Raw genomic sequence first — 24,359 nt, forward strand, 5'->3', positions numbered from 1 at the left:
TATGCCAGACTCAACAATGCAGAAGAGCTGAAGGCCACTATCAGAGCAACCTGGGCTCTCATAACACCTGAGTAGTGCCACAGACTGATCGACTCCATGCCACGCCGCATTGCTGCAGTAATTCAGCCAAAAGGAGCCCCAACTAAGTATTGAGTGCTGTACATGCTCATACTTTTCATGTTCATACTTTTAAGTTGGCCAAGATTTCTAAAAATCCTTTCTTTGTATAGGTCTTAAGTAATTCTAATTTTCTGAGATACTGAATTTGGTATTTTCCTTAGTTGTCAGTTAAAATCATCAAAATTAAAAGAAATAATCATTTGAAATATATCAGTCTGTGTGTAATGAATGAAAATAATGTCACAATACTGTCGCTTCGTGAGTAGCAAAGGAAAAGGTGCACGAGCGCAGGGTTGCAGTCGTCTGCTCGTGCACGTCGGGCGCTGATCGCGAGCACTAGACTCTGCTCGTGCACTCGCGGGGCGCAGTCACGAGCAAAACGAAGAGATGGACCGTCAGCTCTTTCCCGAATAGCGAAGCAGCACTGCAGCAGAGTTACTTTTACCGATATTGTAGTGTGTGTTTGCAGGCAGTTCCACCAAAGAGAGCTGTAGTGCAGCAGAACTGCTTCAGTAGTAGTAACACTTCACTTCCACATCATTGCAGCATTAATGGTAATGCATGCAACGAATCCATCCAGACTCAATGATGGGTAATCACACATTTACCTCCAGTTTTCACCTTTCAGTTAACGTTAATCGCTTAAAGCCTAAACGAAGTGCATATTTTGTTCGAAGAAATTGTTTCAAAGTAGTTTTCCCCCCTCTAATAGCGAGTTGTTTTCATTTCTCTACGTTAGCATTGTAGCTGGCTAGCAGATAGCGCGTTTCTGACTATATTAACTTTTTTATCTTTCACAGGTGTAATGAGCGAAGAGATCCTCAAGCCTACCAGGTACACAGAGAAGTATTTTATCATTGAAAGTAGAAACATATTTGGGAGAAAAGCCGAAATAGTGTCAAAATTGGATTAACGATAACACTAGTGCTCACAGGCCTAGTTCCTGTTTGCTAACTTAATCTGTGATATACATTACGTGTCACAATTTGTAGATAATAGAGGTCAGTAATTTGTTTTTAGCAAATTGTTCTACAATTAAACTAAAATAGTAGCTCATATAGAGATAATGGTGTGACTAGAGAGCTCTCGTCTTGTTTTGTAGTTAGCTATCCCAATTAATGGATTCACAACAAATAAAAACTGTAATAGCACATCGTTTTCATTTACTGTTAGGCCTTATAAGATCTAGTATTACATTTTATAGCAAAGTGACTTAATGATTAAAACACCTATAAGAGTGCAGATCAACTAGCTCCCTATCTAGTTGTAATTAACATACTAATTTATTGATTGATTTATTTTATTTATTTATTTTTTTAAGCACCAGGTGTTCTTTCATGGCATTTGTAGTACAGTAACGTAGAAAATTACATTTAGTGATTACATAACATTACATTTATTTTAGCCTGCTTTTCTCTGCCAGAATAAAACTTCATGCTTTGTGGATCTTTGCAGTCCTTCTCTCTTACATTGTATTTTGCAGTCTGTCAAATATCAGTCAAAGAGTCACTCGTCAAATGACCATCGTCATGACAAGATGCGAGATCCGGCAGACTCCACACCACCGGCTAAAATGCTGCGGCGATCAGACAGTCCAGACAACAAGCACAGTGACGGAACAGGGCACAGCCAAACGAAAGCACTCCACGTTCACCGGACCCGTGAGAGGGACAGCGGTAAGAACTTGAGTGAGGAGAGGTTCCACATGCACATGGTTAAAGTTTTATGGTTGTATGATATGGTCCTTAATACCTCAGAACCCCAAAATCCTTATAAGGGGAAACATTATTCACAGTGGTAAATAATTATACATGGTAGTATATAAATATATATTTAGTTGCGGTTATGCTGGACATTATAATTAAGAGTGCCTCGACCACGGGTTTGGAGGTAGATATCAGTGAGTAACATTATGAGACCGTAAACGGCACCCACTGGCAGAAACATTTCACAACTTGGTGCTTATGTGTGTCAAACTTTTATTTTTGAACTAAATTTAGTTTATGCTTTTGTTTAGGCGTTATCAGTAACTCAGATAACTGTAGGTGATGATACACAATGTGAAAAGTCATCTCAGCACTGCTATTAAAGCATAACTTTTATTAATTGCATTGCAATGAAACCTGCATTTCTGATGACACTAAAATTAGATTCGTCACAATCTGGAACTGTAACAAGCGATTCTGAGTTTAATAGAACTGTTTGTATTGATGCTTTATGCATATTATGTGTTTAGTTGGTATGGTTTGGTTTACAGGTCTGTGTTTTTTTAATATAGGTTTATTTCATTTACTGCTAGGGTTACATCAATATTAAAATAGCAACTTTCTACCTGATTCCTATAATCCAGTATTTTTTGTCTTGTTGTTATTGCTATTAATATTATTATAATGTTAGTTATATACTAAGGTGTTTTGTCTCAGTTAACTTTTAATTTTAAATACTAAGAGTCTATTTGGTTATTTTAGTTGTAGTATTATCTAAACCAGTATATGTGAAATGGGATTTTTTACCATTTTGAGATTTTTTACCTTTGCATAACCATGTTAAAATGTAATACATAATATAATTAAATCTGCCGATAACTGACATAATACATGGTTTGATGAATCTCTAGTTTGCGGTCTTGCATTTTAGAATTCTGTGTTATTAATGTTATTACTTTTGAAATTTGACGTGTTATAAACCAAAACACCATTTGGAAGTTGTAGGATTATATATAAAAGGCTAAAGGATTATACAAGAAGGCTAAAATCCGTCTATAATAAAATTGACTGACATGATAATAGTTTTTAAATGTTTTTATAAAACAGATTTAATTGCTAGATTTTAGTAAATAAAGCAGCATTAAAACACAGGATACTCTCTTGTGCTTCCTTCATGCTGTCTTATTTCCTGTTATTGCCACAGCCATGAGGCTGCAGCAGGTGCATCGTATTATTTATCTTTTCATTTCAACTCATCAGAGACCTCTTAGCATTGGTCTTTTCTCTGATAGGTTGTGTTGCACGTTAAGACCTTTTTTTAATTGTTATTTTCAGATCTCTGGTGTATTTTCAGTCTTGGTGTAGACTGAAACTTTTATTTGGCATGAAAATATTATAGTAAGAATTAACCCCTTTTTTTCTCAACTGGACAAAAATGTAAAAAAACACAAGCCTAAAAAGTAGTATGTAGGGTCACACAATTTGGAGATCAGTGGAAACAGAATCTCGTCCTGTCATGAGGCCATGTTTCCACCGTTCAGCCACAGGACTGTCAGCTCAACCCTATAAACTAGCTGTCCATAGTGTTAAATGGAAGCCTAGAGTACTGTCTTGTTTCAGTGAATTATGTTCTGTAAAAGTCTTCAGGCTTTCACGTGATTAGTGGTTTGTTATTTATGTTTCAGGTGTCAGTCCTTCTCCACAAGAAAACTCCCATCATGCATCCAGTTCTCACCCTCATCCAAACAGAGCTTCAGAGATGGTAAGTTGATTAGTCAGTGGGTTGTCTGAAGAACTAGAATGTGTTATGGAATTTAAGGAAGCCTGTGCAATTAGATAATTGCAACATTTTGTGGCGTTATTCTCCGATAACAACCGTTGTGATTAGCAACCACTCTTCCGGGTGTTGCAGACTCGCTTTCTCTCATGATTGGTTTATGGTAAAAAAAAAAAATATATATATATATATATATATATATATATATATATATTTGAGATGATAGAGTATATCTGACAGTGTGTTTCTTCGCATTACACATTCGCATTATCCTGAACATTGTAATAGGCAATTGTTTTATGTCTTCCTGAAAGTATATCCCGAGTTCTTAACTTAGTCATCGATTACCTAGGAAGTCAGGGAATGTTTTGTTTTTTATTTGGTTATAAGCTGCGAACACATTGGCAATAAAATTACATACATGAAAACTAAGATGGAAATACTTTTGAACATTTACATATACAGTTATAACCATAACAATTGAGTTATCCGCTGAGTGATTATTACAGTTTTTATCGATTAACTGTTGCAGCCCTGCTTTTTTTGGTAAAACTCATCCAAACTCATCCATCGTGTGCATCCAAATGATTTTTCGTGAGATACCCTCATCTCTGATTTCAAATATGTTACTGTGGTATATATTTTAGTTTATTTTCAGAATTGCATCAATATGTTTATTCATAGCAGAGTGCTGTAAATAAAACAAGGGGTATTCAAACAATTTACTAATATTCCTCAAAACTTGGTAAACAGTGAGATCCAACTGTAAGGTTGAACTGACTATACTGTAGGGCTGTGTGATTCATCGAAATAGTCATAAAAAAAATGATTTGTGTGTGTCAGAGTGTTCGATTTCTAAATCACTTTATAGCACTATTTTCTGTGGCCCCGACCTCCCGCCATACACTATCCGAACCAATCAAAATGCAGCACGCCTAAATGGAGCACCAGAACAGAATAGACCGGGCATACAGACTTAACGCCAGGTTCACACACTCCATCTGTGGTGTGTATGCGGTGCATATTTTTTCCTTGCCCATGTTAAAGGCTCGCAGTGTGTGGTTGGGGTCCAGCAGTGTACTGAAGTGATGCGTCTGCAGCAGTCATGCAGCGATGTTTCAGCATGGAGTCCATTTCTAATGTGCTGCACACGCTGAATTAAATTGACTGCAAATGTTTTTCAGAAAAATAAAAACATAGGTTGACACGGAAATGTAGTAATAACACAATAAATGCATATAATTAATGACTACTGTTTCACAGTCAACACTTGGATTTTTGGCTAGATTTAAAACAAAGAAAAGTGCACTTTTAGATAAACAAGGCAATAATAGATGGCACTCGTGGAGTTAGGAAAACAAAGGGATATTTATTGAGTTTAAATGTGAATTTACTGTATGGATACTGTACTCTAGGGCTGGGCGATGTGGCCAAAAAAAAATCCCAGATTTTTTTCACCAAAAAAATCTGATTTACGGTTAAAATCTTCTAGAGACATGTTACACCTTTTTGATAAAGCTGTAAATGTTTTTCTTTTGGAAAATTTGTTTCAAATTCATACTGAATGATTATATGACTGTAAAGCATGTCTGTGAAATCGAAATCACAAAATTTATCGTTTTTTTTTTTTTCATATGGCATAGCCCTGCTATACTGGGATATTTAAAGGACTGTTGCTAAAAAAAAAAAATAAAAATAAAAACACATAAATCATCCTGACTTATCCCTATGCCAAATGTTCTCTCAAATGACAAATTTCCCTGGTCTTTCTTTCTACTTTCTTTCTTGATGTGCCTACATATTTCCTGTCTCTTCCAGCCTCGCGAGCCAGCAGATGATTGGTCGGAGCATATCAGTTCGTCTGGCAAGAAGTACTACTATAACTGTAGAACAGAGGTCTCTCAGTGGGAGAAACCTAAAGAATGGTTGGAGAGGTGAGTTGCTTTATATCCCCTGTAGCTGCGTCTCTTCTTCAAACCATGCACTGACACCAGACCTATTGTCTGAACAGAGAACAAAGGCAGAGAGAAGGTGCAAAGACTGTGGTTAACAGCTTTCCCAAAGACAGAGACTACAGACAAGAGGCGATGCAGGCCAGTGCCACAAGTGCCATCAGTAGTACAAGTAAGTAGCAGAAACGCATTTGTAAGTGGTATTAAGTTGGTATAAGTTCACTTTGCTGATGGTTTCAGTGGTTCTTAACACATTTGTCTTGTTTTTTTCACAATCACTTTGTTTCTCCCAGAATCTACTTTAGCGGAGAAGCCATTATCAAGCACTGGTTATTCTCAGCCTTTGTCCATAAACCCCTCCAGCACGTCCAGCTCCTCTTCGTCCTCCACAGTGCCTGTGTCCCCAGCCCTACAAGCTTCAACCTCCACTCTGCTTCAGGACCCAGCACTCCTCCGACAGCTGCTGCCTGCGCTCCAGGCCACCCTGCAGATGAACCACGGCAATGTAGACATGGGCAAAATTAATGAAGGTAATGGCTGCGCAGTGATTCCCAAAGGATTTTGTGAGACTATAGGGGGTACACCATATAGTCAGTACATATACAAGTTAAATGCATCGATCTGTTGCACTTTAAGAATTCAGAATTAAGAGTGTCCAAATTTAATAAATATGTGATGGGATCTAGGAAAACCCAACACAGGGTGAATTTACCTTTATTATGTTTTGATACCATATGAAAGGTGAGTTCAAACACTTTCCTTTAATTTTGTCTATAGCTTGAAAGTAACAAAAGTTATGGTTATCTGAAGTTGGCTGATAGCTATGATTTTCTGGAGTGGAATTTTTTAGAAAAATGGGTTTAAAGTGAGATTTTTTTTTTTTCTTGCAAACTTTGCGTGGCGTAGTTTACACAGGACTGGTGGGAAATGTGCATCGATACACCTTTATTATATGTTACGTGATTTATTTTCATAGGTTAACTGTTTTTGTGGTGTTAAGAGAAAGCACCTCCACAGCTTGTTCTTAACATGAAAGACAGTCCTTTCCGCTTGCTGCAATAAATCCCTACCTAATTTTGACAAATACATTTGCATACAACCTATTTTTTGCATTTCCTGAAAATGTCCGAGTGTTCCCAGATAGCATCACATGTAGTAAATTGCATCAATTATTATCTGGACTTTAAAGTGGATTAAAGCTTTTTTTTTTTTTTTTTTTTTTTTTTTTTATAGTGGTCAAACAATTAGAATATATAGATTATTAGTAACTTACATGTACGTTTGTAATACAAATTGGGAATACAACATGTGCTTTTTATTTGGTATTATTGTTTTCTATGCAGATGAACTCTCCTACAAAATCACCCTAATCATTCTTGTCATCTTGCTCTTCTTAAAACAAACTTTTCTTTGTGCATTTCTTTAAAGTTAAGAGATCAGATCTTGTTAGTTTTTCTCCAGTCTTGTAACTTTTCATGCTGCTTACACACTGTAATTTTTCTGTTTTAATTTCCTATTTATCACATGTGATTCAAGCATAAATAATATAGAGGTAAGGCCGGGTTACAGATTTTTTCCAAATCCGTTTCTAAATCGCAACTAGCTACCAGTTCCATTCAGTTCGTTCTTTTCAATTAGGTGCATTAATGTGTGTAAGGTAAATGATCAATCTTGAGATTTTGAGAATCCGTATTTGCTCAAATAAAGACTGCAGTTTTAAATCCGTATTACTCTACCATATTCAGGACAGTTGTTGTTCTAGGGAGGAAGAGTAGAATCTGCTCTTGATCAGAGATGCTTGATCAGAGATGTTTCATAGATTAGTGTTTATGCAGTATTGTTTTGTTACCCTTTAAACTGCAGTTATCTTAGAGACCAGGGTGGCCGATATAAAGCAGGTTCACATACCATGCTGTTTAATTTAACGATATTAAAAACACATGCATAACAACTGATTAAATATTGTTTTCCATGCTTACCAAAATATTAATAAATCATTTGAAAATGAATATAAGAACTTTATTCTTTAACAGGTATTTTTTTTTTTTTTAAGATATTCTTACAAATAGGGATGCATAAATGCACCACTTTAGACACATCAACCGAACAGAAAAACCATCAGCCTATTCTCATAATATATAAAAATACCTATATATTGTTAGAATGCATTCCAAAATGACATCAATCTGTGAGGTGAGTTTTTGTGTTCTAATAAAACACATCTAATAAAAATCTATACAAATGCATCTACCTGTAGTAAGAAACACAATTAGACCTCCATCCAGGTAGCTAAAACATGCTCAGACTGTTTTTCCACTTTGACAACTGCTTTTTTTAAAATATGTGACGTCATCTCTCCGCATGGTGAAAATATCGTAAGCCGACCAGGCTTGATGTTCACCGACAGAGCCTTTTTCAGATTGCTTTCAGTGTGTACGACTGCTTTGACACAGTGTGTGTCCTTTTCTGTCTTTGTCTTCCTCCAAGTCCTCACAGCCGCCGTCACACAAGCTTCCTTACAGTCTATGCTTCATAAGCTTCTCACTGCCGGACCGTCCGCTTTCAACGTCACTACTCTGCTTTCACAAGCTGCTCAGCTTTCCACACAAGGTACGGCTGAAGTCCCAGTCAATTCACACCTCTCCTAACTGATGTTGTGCTGCAGAGCAACTAATCCTCATTTTGTAAAGGAACGATGCCACCATATATGACAGCACTTTTAAGTATGTTTATACACGCCCAAGACAATGGACACAAAACATCTTGAACAATTCTCAATAGATTAAGCTACAAGATTTAGAATTTGTTATTTTTTTTCAAATGGTGTTAATTTAGTAGTAATTAAAGTAGGATTTAGTACATATGGGTTTCTTGTTGTAATTAAATGTATTTAACAGATTCCATATATAATTTCTATAACTCTGTTTCTATTGAACAGCTCAACAGTCCGGTCAGTCTCCCATGTCATTAGCATCAGATGCCTCTTCGCCGAGGTCATACGTGTCTCCCAGAGTCAGTACACCTCAGACCAATGCTGTCTCTAAACCCCTGCTCAGCTCTGCATCTTTTTCTTCACAACCAAAGGTCAGTAGCAGCTAGTAGTTTGTCATTGCCTAAACTTCTGTTATGGTGGCCTCAGAGTGTTTGGACATGTCATTGCATTAGATAACAAAAGATCAATCCATGTGACATATGTAAACAGAGGATGCTACAGCTTGTTGACCTGTTTTCTTAAGTCCTTTTTTTTTGTAGTTACTTTCAACCAGCTGGTCCCAAAGTAATTTGGTAAAAAAAAAAAAAAAAAAAGGTGTGTTGTTCACATCAAGGCTAGAATCACTGTATGACTTCTAAAATCTGAACAAACACTAGGCATCAACCTTTGTAAGAGGTTACAACAAACACAACAAACTCACAAAGTTACTTGCACAATGTAGGTAGGAGACGCATAACCAAAGAAAATAATCTAAAATCAAACTTGTTTGATATCCTCTGATTTGATGGAATTATAGTCTGAAGCTAATTTGTAAACACAACTACCCAAAATATGCCGACTGGTTCTGACTTTCAAGAAGTAGACTCTACACGTAGTGTAAATTAAATTGAATAGTTTCTGGGTTTTTAAAATGGATTTGTGTAGATTTAAGATAAAATTTAGAAAAAGGGCTCTAAAGTTCAAGAAACGCCTATGTACAGTATAAATGTCATATCGGTTTGATATTTAGTTGCAATAATATTCACACATTTAAGTGTTGCGCAAGTGTCAAAATACTTTTTGGAACCACTGTGTATGTTTTATGTCCCAACACATTTCTGGTCATATTTAAGTTTTTGTTCTTCAATTTCAGGCCAGCGCATCAATTCAAAGACAAGGATCAACTTCCCAGCAGTCTGTCAGCTCTGACAAACCTCTGGAATTCAGTGATCCCCGTCTTCACAGGCAAATGTACGAATCTCTCAGTAGGAACTCATCTTTTGGCTGTTGGTAATGTTGAAGCAGGCTGTCAAATGTTGTCATACAGCACCATCTACCTGTTCAGTGCTGAAATGCAACCAAACACATACATTTTGGAGAATGTTGATGGCAATTTTGGTTTCCTTTGACTTTGATTTTATACTTTGATTTTTAAACATAGTATTATTAGTAGTAGTAGTATACAAAATGCATCTATTTCAGTGGTTCTAATTGTAAAATTCTATTTATTTATGCATTTAATTTTTTATAGCAGTCAAGAGGGCTTGTCGGGCTCTAATGTTAGTGCGGGCATCAGCGTCCCCGCCTCAGGCAGCACGTCTCGTACCCAAAGCACTTTCACACCTTCTCTAGCATTGCACTTTGATGAAAATCTCATCAAGCATGTTCAAGGCTGGCCTGCAGAACATGTGGAGAAGCAGGTACGAGCATGCCTTTGTCTCTCAGCTGTTCATTGATCTTCTAGAGCCAGTTGTTCAAATGGAATCTGATCAGATTTCGACTATCGGATTAGATCAAATCTTGAAGATTGGTTGTTCGACAGAAATCTAAATCTGGTTCAAATAATCAGTGTTATTCAATAGTTTTTAGTGAGATTGGGAAACCGTTGATTTAAAAAAAAATCTGATTATACTTACTAGAAGGGTGGATTTCAAGATACAAAAATATAATAAAACTTTAAAACTGGTTAAAAAATGCAACATTTGTTGTGTCATATATCCCCAAATGCCATAAAAGCTATCAATATCAAACAAGACAGTTATCCAATTTAAAGTGTTTTATTATTAAAAAAAAAAATAATAATTAAGTAGTTATTTACTACTACTACTACTATGATCACAAAACCAGCCAACAATACATTCTATGGGTCAAAATGATTGATTTTTCTTTTATGCCAAAAACATTAGGATATTAAGTAAAGATCATGTCCCATTAAGAAATTTCGGAAAATTGCCTACTGCAAATGTAACAAAACGTGATTTTTGGTGCGCAATATGCAGAAGAACTTTATTTGGACAACATAAAGGCTATTTTCTCAATACTTTGAAATGTATTTATTTTATTTTTTTTGCACCATCAGATTCCAGATTTTCATATAGTCGTTAGAATATTTTCAAGTCAAGTCACCTTTATTTATATAGTGCTTTAAACAAAATACATTGCGTCAAATCAACTGAACAACAATCATTAGTAAAACAGTGTCCTATTGTAACAAACCATACATCAATGAAATCTTAAACGGGGGTGAAATGCTATTTCATGCATACAGAGTTTTTTACACTGTTAAAGAGTTGGATTCCCATGCTAAACATGGACAAAGTTTAAAAAATTAAGTTGTACGTTTGAAGGAGTATTTTTGTTCCAAAAATACTCCTTCCGGTTTGTCACAAGTTTCGGAAAGTTTTTTCGAGTATGGGTCTGTGTGACGTTAAATGGAATTTCCTTATATGGGTCCTAAGGGCACTTCTCCCGGAAGAGCGCACCCGTGCCTGTAGAGCAGAGCACAGACATTCAGTGATCAGAGCGAGAGGGAAATGTCACAAAAGAAGTGTGTTTTTGGTTGCGAGGGCAAGACAACCCTGCACAGATTACCAAAAAAAAAAAAAAAAAACATTAAGGGACCAGTGGACAGAGTTTATTTTTACAGAGCATCAACGGAGTTGTGCAAGTGTTTTTGTTTGTTCCCTGCATTTCGAAGATGCTTGTTTTACAAACAAGGCCCAGTTTGACGACGGATTTGCGTATCGTTTATTTCTTAAGGATGATGCAATCCCAACGAAAAAGGGTCACGATCGTGTGTTTGAACCGCAGGCGGTGAGTAAAACTGCTTCAAATATCTCTGTGTTGTTAACTTAGCTATCGGCGCGTAAGCACATTAAGTAAACCTTGTACACCTTTAAAGAAAAAAAGACAACATAAAGTGGAATGATGGTTTTTTTTTTTCATTTTGGATGATGGTTTTTTCCTCACGGTAATGTCACAGCTTCCAAACGCTCTCAATGCAAAAGCCTACTCGCGCTCGTGATTCTTTAGCTCCGCCCACACGTCACGCCTCCAGCGGCTCGTGTTTTTCCTAAAAAATCGGCACAGACTATTTTTCTCTTATAAATATAATAAAACTAAAGACTTTTTGGAGATATGAAGGATGCAGTACTACTCTATAGGTACTCAAGATTAACAGGAGATTGAGTGAAAATGAGCATTTCACCCCCCCCTTTAATAATTCAGCTTTCAGATGATCTATAAATCTACATTTTCCAAAATTGAAACTCTCGACTGGTTTTGAGGTCCAGGGTCACAAATGCAAAACATTTTCTGAGAGAATGCAAACGTGCACACATGCATACATACATACATAGATTATTATTATTTTTACATCATATCCCTTTAGGGACTTTGTAGAGTAATCCAGATTGGGTAATATGAAAAGGTGTGTATCTGGTCAATCAGTTTATCTTTTAATTACCTGATTACATGAGATTTCCAAATCCAGATCATTCTGATCCAGATTAAGCTTTTTGAACAACTGGCCCCTAAAGATCAGATATCAGTTTTCCAGCTATTGAATTTCTCTTCCTCTTCGTCTTAAATTCCTGTCACCCAGGCGTCGCGGTCACGTGAGGATATCCACAACATGGGAACCCTTTACATGTCAGAGATCTGCACTGAACTTAAGAACCTTCGCTCTTTAGTGCGAGTATGTGAAATCCAGGCCACATTGAGAGAGCAAAGGTCTGTAACCCTGATTTGAATAGATTGAACAAATTTACACAATGAAAAGACCTTTTCTGAATCTTTTTTTTCTTCTTTTCACACAGGATTCTGTTTCTGAGACAGCAGATCAAAGAACTTGACAAACTGAAAAATCAGAATTCCTTCATGGTTTGAGAGATGGCTGTGGAGCTCATGGCAGTCTCTCTCCAAACATGGCCAGCCCCTGGTTGTTTGGACCCCTGCTCTCAGCCCGAGCTCTCAGATTCGCAGTCGAACTGTAGGCTGCAATGCCTGAAATGGGACAGAGAGAGAAAGGAAGCTTCCAAAAGTGCTTCTCAAGGCAACACAAGGCCCTGAGGTCGTAGATTAATTTCACAGTCCTTTGACGTACATTGCTTCTCTATTCTCAGATCCACAGGTCATTAGAGACGCTCTCCAACTCAGACTAATCTTTGAGTAATCGTGCAGTGGATCTGGTGATTCATCTGCTGGTTTTCAGGGTTATGCCTGTGTTAACGGATCATAAAGTTCACTGTCACACTAGAGACCTAATATCCCCTTATCCTCCAGTGACTGACAGTGATTATGAATGATGTCAGAAGGGCTATCTGTGCACAAGGACGCTTCCAGCTGCACTGGCATTTATCAAAGTGACCAACTCAAATAAACCCAATATAATTCTGATTTCTCAAAAGTTAGGCATGACTGGCTGATTCTGTACCCATCAGAAGGATTACATAGGACGCAAAAGTAACCTTCCTTAATTCACTGCAGAAAAACGAATGGGTGCTAAAAATTTCTGAATTGGTGACGTGGCACTTAAAAGCTTTTGCCGAAGCGATAGATGCACATTTTCTGAGTTTCTGACCCTGATAACAGGGGATGTCACTATCTGCCTTCGATGTTCCTTGCTCTTTGCCGGGCTGTTACACATATAACAGAGATTACTTTTCATGCTGCACCCCAGCAATGTTTAACTTTTTTTCTTTTTTTTTTTGGTGTATTAATATTTTTTATTTGTTTGTATTGCTCAGTTGTTCTTTACTCATAGAATTGAGTTTAATCATTCCCATATTGCCCAAATTAGGAGGATACAATGAGAGAACTCCATATTTTATACAGCTGTGGCTGCACATCAAAAATGCATCCTTCATGGACAAAAGAGGACCACAAGGACTGTCCAAGCCGACCTACTAGAGGAAGAGTACGGAGACATACAGGATCAGATCAAGTTTTTCCTCATCTTTTACGTAAAATATCAACCAGTCTATAAAAAAATAAAAAAACTAATAAAAAAAAAAACTTAAGCATTTAGTCAACTTGTCAATTTGTATTTGACAAGGATGTGAAAAAAGGCTAAACTGGTGATTCCTCTTTGATGTTTGCAATGTCATTCATAGTTTTGCTCCATTGTTCTTTGTCTGCACTGCCTTCTGATGCAGGGTTTGACCAATTTTAACGTGATAGGCTGTAAATGGAGTACACTTTCAGAATAGAGATGGGTATGTTGCTTTGTATATGGTTTCTAAAAGCTACAGGAAATAAACAATTACCACATTATGTTTTGGTACGTTTGCTTTTGTGTATCTTTTGGTTTAAAACGGCTGCATGTAGTCATGAACTAGAAGAACCCGGAACAAATGCTTGAATATTTTTCCATGTTAGCTTTTCTGTGCAATGATTTACGTGCACTTGGGATCTGACCATTTTAGTAGTTGTACCTATTCAAAATATAATGTAAGTTTTATTCTTAATGGGTTGTTTTTTATGTTTTGTGATAATTGTTCATGGGTCTTTTGTTTGTCCTGAGCAGTTAAACTGCCCACTGTTCTCAAGAACAATCTTCCAGGTACTGGGTTTACAAGATCATCTGCATATTTGAACACTTCACACATTGACTTCACGGTTTTGAGATTCAACTTTTTAATTTTATTCTGAAAACTACTACTACTAATATTACTATTACATTCAAGAAGGTAATAAGATGCATTAAAAGATTTTTTAAAAGGATATCTGAGGTACATTTTATTCTGTTTTGCAGTAATTCATGAAGTTAAACGTGTTTAAGGAACAATTGGATTCGATTAGATAAAGAGAAAAATAAGAACATATTAAACCGTTATCAATTGGTATTTTTACACACAGGGGTCACTGTAAGTTACAAGTCGAAGCTTTTTTCTGCAGAACGAGGGTTAAGCTGTATTAGCTGTGCATGGGCACATGGGGAGGCAACAGTCACAACTCACGCCTGTGAATGAACAGTCCCAGCGGCTCGATGACTCTTATAGGAGGAGCTGCTCTCATTCTCAAGTCTCCTACATTTAAGAGCACCCAAGCGGACTGTATACAGGAGATTATCCTTCTGAATAGTTGAGAAGTCTTGACAATCTCGCGTTCGAATTCAAACAAAGATGGATTGTGTCTAACATGGGTTTTTAAATTGTATTCAAACAACTCCACGTCGGCTTTTCTGTGCTCCGATGATTTTATCTGGAAGTCTTGAAGAGCAGCGAGGACTAAACTACGATGTGATCATTTCTATCCAAAGATGTTACGAAAAGTTAACGAAGCAAGTTGGAACACATCGTGGACACTAATACAGTGTTTCTGGCTATAAAGTCCGTATAGATGCGAATCTGAAAGGCAAAGAAAGTGTTTTTGTCCAATGCAGCGGAACAGCAGTCTCGTTTCCATTTGGCTTCAGCTCGAGCTGTGCGCGATGGCTGTTCTCCTCACTAAAGGTGCGTGAATACTGTTTATATGGTCAGAAGAGTCTCCAGATTTATATAATAATTATTTAGTGGAACTACGATTAATTGCATTTGTAATAAAACCAACGAAGTGTATTTACAGCTACAATAAATATGAGTATTAATAATTGTGTATTATTACACAGTAATAACAATGTAACATGAACGCTAATGTATAGAGTGACCAAAGGTTTTTTGAACAGCTATTTATTTTGTATATCTTATTAGCTCGTTTATTTTGCATTGCCGGGGGTGTGTAGCTACAAATATAATAAATGTATAAAAGTACAAATATCAATACTAAATTATGTATTGTTCTGTCAGAGCTACAAGAACCAAAAGTCTTAAAGCTAAATTCCAAACATGGGATCATATGACTTTTTATTTTAATAAAAAAATACATAATACTAATCAGTTTGGGAACTAGGCTTTAAACAGGTTTTAAGTTCGGAAATTAATTAATATCTATTTTTAAGTTATTTTAAGTATTCAGTTGGAGTGAAGTTGATTCTTTTAATAATTTCTCTTTTCTTGAAACAGGAGAAATACGGTGTTACTGCGATGCCCCCCATTGTGTGGCCACCGGTTACATGTGCAAATCAGAGCTGAATGCCTGTTTCACCCGCACCTTGGACCCTCAAAGTGCCACGTCTCCTTTATCTCATGGATGCTACGACCCTCTGTTGAACTCTGGAAAAACTTGCCATCCAGAGTCTACCCATGACACCATTCATGGATCTGCCACACTTCAGTGTTGCCATGAGGATATGTGCAATTACAGAGGCCTGCAAGATGTCACCTACAGAGGAAGTGAAATTCATGGTATGAGATGGAGTGTTCTTTAGTCATTGCTAGTGATAATCAAAAATCAGACAATTTGTAATTTTTTTTGTCATTAAATGTGCCCACTTGACCAGTTAACAGAAGTACCTATTGAATTCTACCATTCTGAATCTGCCAATTTGTCAATTTGTCTCGTCAATGAGTAATCCACAGCTTATATTTTCAAATATTTTGGTTATTTTGGTATATTCTGGACTTTAATAATGTGCATATAGGCAATATCTGAAATGGTGCTTATTCATCCAATTTGCAATATTTAGAAACCACTTCCCCACTGTGATTGGTTGATGGTTGTGAAACAGAGTACATTTCATTCAAAATGAGTAGTTGTTACAAATCTGTATGACTATTTTAGAAAAATCATGTTGTTTTGGACCCCACTGACTTTTATTGAATTGACAAAAACAGTTCTTAAAAATATCTTATTTTGTGCCCCACAGAATATCATACAATTTAAAACAGTGTGTGTCAATTATTTTCTTCAATTGCTTAATAAAAAAATGGCCCTAAACGTTCTCCATTCTTATTCAGACAAACGGCGACATCAGACCGAAGGTAGCCGTCACGTGATTGCACGACTACAGGAAATTCCTTCCTCCAAGGAGGTATGGTTCCGTGCTGCGGTCATCACTGTACCCATTGCCGGCGGCCTCATCTTGGTCCTCCTCATCATGCTCGCCCTGCGTATGCTGCGCAGTGAAAACCGCAGACTGCGACAACAACGGAGAGAAATGCTGTCTCGCCTTCATTACAGCTTTCATGGCCAACACCTCACCAAGAGTCATGTGGCGCAACTGGACTTAGAGTGTATGGTTCCAGTAGGAGGCCATGAGAACTGCTGCCTGACCTGCGACAAGATTCAGCAGTCCGACCTTACCAGCCAAAGACTTCTTTCATTGGTCAGCTGGGGAAAGTATAGTGGCCAAGGCAAGCTGGAGTTTGTGTGATGGCTTAAGAATTTGCTTTCCTCCGTGAGACTTGTTTGGCTAAATCTTGGGTTTTATTTCAACCCTTCTAAAAGAGGTACTGCAAACAAGAACTCAAAAGAGTACACTTGAAAGCTCTAACCATATGGTTGTTGCTCTTGATGCACTTTACTTGAATTAGAGACTTTGAGGAGAAGACTGCTTGTATTATAGGCTGCGACGAGGAGCGGCTTCGTGCTGGTATTCTTTATCACCGAAGGATTCCAAAAAAATGTATTTTGGTTTTATCATTTGCACTTTTTGTATAAAGAATCCATGGTTTATTTGCTTTAATAGTGGAGTAAAACCAGTGTGTCAACACTTGTAAAAAAAATTGTAGGGGTACAATATCTTGTCACTGGGGCAGTACCCTCAAAGGGACATCTTTGTACCTTGTTTAGCCCTAATAGTCAAAGGTACCTTAAGGATACATGTTATTCATCTAAGGTATTAATATACACTTTTTAGGGGTAGATAAGGTCTTGGTGACATGCTGTTGTATCAGTAAGGTAGTTTTTGCTCATTTTCACAGTGAATGATGACCGCTGCTGTGTGAATGTATGACTCTCAATGTTAAAGGGATAGTTCACTGAAAATATACATTTCTGAAACCATTTACTCACTTTCAAACTCAAAAATATGGGCTTTCTGTTGTTTTTGATCATACAGTGCTCTGAAATGGACATAAAGGTTGTGTAAAAATGAAAGTCATCCATATCCATAACTCAAGTCATTTAATTAATTTTCTGAAGCATCATGTCCACTTAAAACAACAAGCCAAACAATTTACACGGTTTATCATATCAAATCATTGATAAACTTGTGTATACAGAGCACAAATGTGCCAAAAACGTCAAACCTTATCGGTGCATTTGTCATAATGTAAAGGAGGTTAAAAGTTTTGAACTTTCATTGTTTGGACAAAAACATACACCAGAAACATTCTCCAAATACATTAATTTGTGTTCCGCAGAAAATAATAGACTGAAATGTCATGAGGGTGAGTAAATGATCACCAGATTTTAAGCATTTTGACGAACAATCCCTTTAACATTTCACCAGTCATCTCTGACCTGCTTGTAGATTGTGCTCACTGTAAAGATGTTTCACTGTAAATATTACATGTTCAACAAGGAATCTGTTTGGTGTTTCGTATCTTTATTGTTTCTTGTTCGATGAGATCACATTGGGTGTGTGAAGCTGAACAGAACTAAAAGTACTCAGTGTTGTGTATGATATTGACAAGCTCATTATACCCCGGAGGGAGAAGTCTTGGCTAATGCTTCAGTATGTCAACACGTGCACAGTTGCAACCGCTCGACTGAGGCATTGCAATCATTAGCAGCAGCATAAGGGCATGGCAGTGTAGTGTGGTAGCTATTACAATCATGTCTTGTTTTACAGTAGCGCTACACGTCTGACTGACTCAATTCCCAGGCCACGATCACTCAGACTTAAACTCTTTCACTCGGCTTCTTTGGAAAGAATTTAGATCCTCTGTCTAAACTTACCCTCTCACACTACTTATTGTTAATTCCACTGGACCAAAGGTGCACTTGACACTGGTTTACTCATTATTTTTGCAGGAAACGCAGTAAATGCACTTAACATTTACTGTCATTTTGCATTTTAGTCCATTCCGAGATCCCAAGTCTTAACAGCGTCTTTCGTATGCTTCCTCAAAAATGTGTCCCTGTTCACTTTCCAAGTCATCGTGGCACTGCACACTCGGCTTTTGGCTCGTTGCACAAAAAGTTAACAGTTATTGTTGGCCCTAGAGGAGAATGCAAGCTTTATTGCAGTGAATGGGATAAAAGGCATTTTCCTCTGACAGTAATAACAGGGAACTTATTCCGTGGCCCACATATATTCTTAAACATAAACTCAAATTCTTTAATGTGCATTTTTCCAGAAAGTTAACATCAGGGACACAGAACCACCCCTTCTTTTGCCTTCTAGGGGATTTGGTGGTGCCACTTTTTGTGATTTATTTCACAGTGAAATATATTTGTGAATTGACAACTGGGCCCTTTGTTGGTCTTATTATTATCAGTTTTCCATTTGCGTTGAAATTCCTTATATGATATTTTAGATATACTAATAATCCTCTTCCTTAGTAAATCTTTATTACCTGTTAACAAAAGCCCTCAACATGTCACACTTACAGTGGATTCTCGTCTGATGAAGTGCTATTACAATACCTGCTCAAACATGTCAGATAATGTCAGATAAGTGTTTAAGTGAGTCTTAGAAATTGGAGGCTGTCCAGTGTTCCTGCAGACAAATAAAAAAAAAATAATAAAAAAAGCAAGACAGATTAACTTAGATTTCTCAAAACAGCTCTGACCCCTACCTTTTTATGCCTTGAACACTATTGAGTGAGAGCGAATGTCTGGTTTCTTTGTCTAGAATGAGGAGGTGTCAGATTTTTTGGGGGGGTTAGCAATGCCTTGTGCCTTCAACCTTTCAAGACTCCCTCAAATCCCTGGCCTGTTTAGAACATGATCAGAAGAGCAAATATGCACTTTGAACTTGTAGTGTGAGGAATGTGGATTAATGCATGAGCACAAGTCCTCTCTTCAAGGGCACACAGGTCATTCTCTCACATACAAGAGGCTCATGCCCAAAATTAGCTAAATTAATTATCAGTTCGACATGGTTATCAAAATGATAAGATTTAGTTCTGAAAAACTTCTCAACAGCTCTGAATTTGTGTATTTGGACCAAAACATTGGCAGGCAAACAACAGTAAATATAATTTAGCTTTTGCATATATATGCATTATTTGCATATTTGAGTGCGCTACCCATTATTTTGTGTTTAATAGCATATTGTGTTGTTAGTTTAGCAACATCTCCCTTTGGGAAACTACTGGAATCAACTATAAGTGTTGGAGTCTTACTTGTGGTTCCTGTGAAGATCACGAATGATAATTCAACAAGTTCCTGGCATGTACGGCATTCCTAATTAGTCACTTATGCAGTTCCATTGCAGTTTGAATGCTTTATTGAAAGGTAGCTTCATTTGAAGACAGTAGGGCATTCAGCTTGCTAGGTTTAAGAATAGAGCCAAACAGTTCTCACAGCTTTGAGCTTTAATGACAGATTGCAGAAAAAACTGTCATTTCGAAATGTATAACTGTGAAAAAGATGTTTATGTAAAAGCTAGAAGAGACAGGAAGTACTTAGTCACTTGCTGTTTACCTCAGAAGCTGCAGATATTCTATACCTTAGGGGTCTCGCACTTGTAATTTTTTGATGTTCACCTTTTGATTTTTCAACTTCAGCTTTAAGTAAGGTGAAGTAAAAGGAAAAATACAGGCTCGTTTGATCCTCAACTCAAAGGACATTCAACAAATATTACATCACCAGGCAGAGGGGAAACTCGTTTAAAGTTTGTTAGCCCTGTAATATTTCAACTTTAACTGGCTAGCTGCTAACATTTATTTTGGTGATTCAAGTATAAAAATTGAAGCGACTTGAAAGGAACAAGCAATTTTTATTACAAATATGAGTCAGACTGGAGCATATTCATTACTTTTTTAATTGTTTTGATGGGGGGAAATGATATTCTTATAGAAAGATAAGAATTATGTTGACAAAGCAGGGATTGAAGAAAAACAATCTGAAAACGCCACATAAATTATGATTAAAAAACATCAAATGTAGCACAACCAGCACTCCCTGGATCTGGGCCCTGTTGTTCAAGAGGGGTGCGGAGTTTGAATTTGAACATTCCCTTTGTAACTAAATGGAGGGAAACAGGATAAAGAAGAGAGAAGAGGAGATGAGTGAGTTATGAGAAAAACTGTGAAAATGGAGCTCAAATTAGATTAAATATTCATATGTGCTTTTTATACACATTTGAGAAATGGCAGCTTTATAGTTTTTGAAGTGGTGAAAAGTCATAAAAACAGACATATAGGTGGACTGGGATTCATAAATGCCTTTTGGCTCAATGTCCATTCTCGATAAAAAATGTTCTAAGATCAACATGAAACTCTGGAGCTATTATCGCTGGAATAATTTTCCTGAATATTGGTAAGGAACTAAATATAACATTCTTATAACAATGACACACATAGCTGGATATTGACCATAAACTATATTGTGTTAGTCAGATAACTAGTAAACTCTAAACCCACTGATATCGAATCAAACTCGCTCCAATTTAATACATTTTGCACATTTAACTCACACAATGTTCTACAAATGTTCATCATTCATCAAACAGCAACACTCACTAAAATGGCAGACTCCTAACATTTAATAAATCGTTGTCATATCTTATATGATTGCAAGACACTTCATATAATTTTTTTTAATGCCAATGAACAGACATTGAAGCCACGTTGAAAAACCAATGTACTCAGACTACTTATTTTCTGCCCCCTGTTTAAGAAAGGGAGTGATTTTCACAACTGTAATTTTCAGAATCATGATTAAAGTTTTGAAGTTTGGAAATGAAAGATGTTACAAAGCCTCACCACCACGCAGCCCCACATAAACTACTATGTACTTGTTTATCAAAGCCTCATGCTAACTACTGAAAACAATATTCACAAAGGCAGTCTTGACCTGACAGTGAGGGGAGACCAAAATTGACTCTGTTGGCTTTTTCAGAGAAGCCATATATTTGAGCAAGTCTTACATTTGTCTGTAAAATAGTAACGCACTTGCCCCCACAGCATTTCTCTTTCTGGGTACTATTTTCTTGTGGCCTTGTTAAGTACTGTCCAGTTGGCACACATAAGGTTTGTGCTGAGGGCAGGAGGATTTATTATGCAGTAGTGGCACATATATTCTCCTTTTGCCAGACAAACATAGTCAAAAGTCCAGGCTGCATCACAAGTCAGATTATGGATTCATATATTTCAGAATATTTAATCCAGTTCATTCTCCCTGAAGATTGGGATACTTTACACCAGCGTTGATGGGGAGACTTAAAGCTGGCCATAAGGTTGGTCACACAACTTTAGTGTTCCTTGTGATCTTTGCTGGGCATCTGTCTCTATGGCTCATCTAGTTATCATGGTCTCTGTTGACACTCAGGATAGATAGACAATATTAGTGTACTGTAGATTCCCCTCCACTTACGATGGAACAAGTATGAATGTTATGGGAAGTGTTCTCATTTCTGGTTGACTTAATTTACGCAGCATTATGCATGTAATTTTGTACGTCATTGACACATATGTATCTGTGCTGATTTTGGGTCAGTTCCTCTTTGTGTTTCTAATATTCATTGCACAAAAACCAGGAACTACTTTTAGATGGAACATTAGTTATGACAGACAGGGAAGTCTATTTGATGTATTGTTTAAAATGTATTATAAATCTCTGTCATCGTTTGATGAGCTGAAAACTAATCCTAACAGGATGCACTGTAGCTGTAGTAGTTACACTTTTTTTTTTTTTTGTCTAAATGTAATGTTTCGTGGTATTTTGGGTGACTGTCTGTCAATCGATGTTATGTTGACTTCTGGGAGGTGTAGTAGTAGGCGATCAAAGGAACACACTGCTCCACAGAGGCTTACTGAAGCCGACACCAGATTTTCCCCTATCATGTCCTGTCATGCTAGTAATTACAAGCTGTCTAATTCTGAGCCAAGCCCTTAGACTCCACGTTATCATGTCTCTCTCTCTGTAAGGTACACGCTGAGAAGATAAACACACATTTCCACACATATCTTTGACATTAAACTTAAGTTCCTGGTCACATGAGATGGAGGGCATTCCAGTGGCTGAGGACTTAATAACAGGCCAGAATGTTTGTTCCTGCGTGTAGGATGTCCCTTTGCCTTATGGCAGTCTAAAGGCTACCAGTGACCAGCCCCAAACAGATGTCTGCCATACCACACATCAGCAGGTCCTCAATGTGCACCATGATAAGACAGATTACACAGACAAGTATACTGCCAGGGACATATTAAATCATTATGTTTTAATAATCATATGTACAGCACACAATAAGTAGTTTACGTTTAGTCTGCTATTTGAGATTACATTTAAAGATACTGTAATTTATTTTAAAATGTACTCAGTTGCAACCTAATTATTACAAATGTGTAATTACAAATATTGTCAAGTACATGGCACATAAGTTTCAGTTGAAATGACATTAAATTCTATTTTAGTTTACTACAAATGCTTGTCTGAACATTCTGTAGTACACTTTAACAATAGTTCAAAGACAATAGAAGTAATTGTGAAATTGTGTAGTTTAAGTTAATGGTATATAGTCCTGTTTAATTGGCTCAAAAAGCACTCTCAAGTTCAGCTAAACGCAGTTAATATAAAGTTATATTTAAACATTATTTAAATCAGTTGCACTGTAAATAAGCAAAAAAGTGTCCGAAATCATTACATTCAGTTTACACAAATACTTTGTACAGTGTTTTCTTTTTATTCTCAATTGAAGAAGTGGACAGTGTTCAGCATGATTAAGCTTTGCAGCACAATGAATATGAGCACTGTATTGCACACTAGTGATACATTAACACTTCGGGACACATTTGATGATGGCGACCAGCTCAGCCGAGCTCTCTGACGTAGTCACAGAGTCAAAGATAGTGGCTAGACTTCATGACATTGTGCTTGAGAAACAGAAAGATGTTGAACCAGGATGCCGATGAGATTCAGGGACTTTGAAAGTAAGGCAGGTTTTGTTTTAGATTTATGAGTGCGTGTGCCTTAAAGGCTTGATTAGAAATCAGAAGGATTCTGGACAAGAAGGATAATGGGATGACGCAGCAAAACTGGTGAAATAAAATATAATTTTGGTTTTGAAATACATCCTGACTAGCCTTTATCCTCTGCTGCACTGCATTACAGTAGTAGCTTTGAAGCCACCACAAAGTGCCGAACATTCTCTCTCCCACTCTCTGTCTCTTGCTCTCTTTCTCTAGTAAAGATAAGTCAAGCCAGCACCCGGTGCTTCTAATTATGGGGCCGGAAGATTGTAGGGTTTGAAGTCATCTCCACAGGCCAGCCAAGATTACAGCGCTTCATCCGTGCCTGTGCTGGAGAAAGAACGAGGGGAAACAGACTCTGCTGAGTGCTGTATTTAGATGTGCTCAAAACTTTTTTTTTTTTTTTTTTTTTTTTGAATGTTGGTTTTGTAAGAGTTACAGCACAAATTCCTAAATTAAACCGAATATTGAAAGATGAAGGTTGCATGATTGAAACATTATAGCAGTGTGTTAAACTGTAAAATTGCATGAAATGTTCTATAGATCTACAACAGTTTTTCACCATATAGAGTAAGAGTTTGGTGGTGCACTGCTGTTGTGTATTTGCATACAGCACTGCAAAGTTGTCTGGTTGGAATTACAGCTCGCAACCTGCATTTAGAAGCATAGTTTCTTGTTAGTATAACATGTGGAGGTCATTTTCTAGAGCAAAATAAGCAAGCTTACATGCAATACAATTTACATATTTCACTCCATGTACAGTATATTTTTGTGCATATATAAAACAAAATGTTTATTATCCAAGGGGGAAAAATCGGACAAAGGATAGTTCACCCAAAAATTACCCAATGACCCTCAATACGACTTTCT

General features: G+C 37.0%; 2 protein-coding genes across 5 annotated transcripts; both read left to right on the forward strand.

Moving 5' to 3' along the window:
- Window positions 1-438: 438 nt before the first annotated feature.
- Window positions 439-13,800, forward strand: wacb (WW domain containing adaptor with coiled-coil b). Of its 4 annotated transcripts, none has more exons than XM_052549391.1 (13): window positions 443-712; window positions 921-954; window positions 1,604-1,796; window positions 3,512-3,588; window positions 5,422-5,537; window positions 5,615-5,727; window positions 5,849-6,085; window positions 8,043-8,165; window positions 8,494-8,639; window positions 9,401-9,498; window positions 9,779-9,947; window positions 12,131-12,258; window positions 12,345-13,800. In XM_052549391.1, exons 1-13 carry the CDS (start codon window positions 672-674, stop codon window positions 12,412-12,414), a joined length of 1,545 nt encoding a protein of 514 aa, XP_052405351.1. In that variant the 5' UTR covers window positions 443-671; the 3' UTR covers window positions 12,415-13,800. The 4 variants fall into 4 exon arrangements, with proteins under 4 accessions (XP_052405352.1, XP_052405351.1, XP_052405350.1 ...); XM_052549390.1 differs by having other exon boundaries at window positions 9,782-9,947; XM_052549393.1 differs by having other exon boundaries at window positions 445-674.
- Window positions 13,801-14,292: 492 nt separating this feature from the next.
- Window positions 14,293-17,935, forward strand: bambib (BMP and activin membrane-bound inhibitor homolog (Xenopus laevis) b). Its single transcript, XM_052549397.1, has 3 exons — window positions 14,293-14,981; window positions 15,531-15,812; window positions 16,365-17,935. Exons 1-3 carry the CDS (start codon window positions 14,906-14,908, stop codon window positions 16,778-16,780), a joined length of 774 nt encoding a protein of 257 aa, XP_052405357.1. The 5' UTR covers window positions 14,293-14,905; the 3' UTR covers window positions 16,781-17,935.
- The last annotated feature ends 6,424 nt before the right edge of the window (window positions 17,936-24,359 follow it).

Source organism: Carassius gibelio, chromosome B2, assembly GCF_023724105.1.
Source record: "Carassius gibelio isolate Cgi1373 ecotype wild population from Czech Republic chromosome B2, carGib1.2-hapl.c, whole genome shotgun sequence".
In the NCBI taxonomy this organism is placed as follows: domain Eukaryota; kingdom Metazoa; phylum Chordata; class Actinopteri; order Cypriniformes; family Cyprinidae; genus Carassius; species Carassius gibelio.

Bases quoted from the DNA above. Each gene is read 5' to 3' on its own strand.
- wacb (XM_052549391.1), top strand. From the start codon at position 672: ATGGTAATGCATGCAACGAATCCATCCAGACTCAATGATGG. The intron at 9,499-9,778 runs GTACGAATCTCT...AATTTTTTATAG, and splicing joins CCCCGTCTTCACAGGCAAAT to CAGTCAAGAGGGCTTGTCGG. The intron at 12,259-12,344 runs GTCTGTAACCCT...CTTTTCACACAG, and splicing joins GCCACATTGAGAGAGCAAAG to GATTCTGTTTCTGAGACAGC.
- bambib (XM_052549397.1), top strand. From the start codon at position 14,906: ATGCAGCGGAACAGCAGTCTCGTTTCCATTTGGCTTCAGCTCGAGCTG. The intron at 14,982-15,530 runs GTGCGTGAATAC...TTCTTGAAACAG, and splicing joins GGCTGTTCTCCTCACTAAAG to GAGAAATACGGTGTTACTGC. The intron at 15,813-16,364 runs GTATGAGATGGA...ATTCTTATTCAG, and splicing joins CAGAGGAAGTGAAATTCATG to ACAAACGGCGACATCAGACC.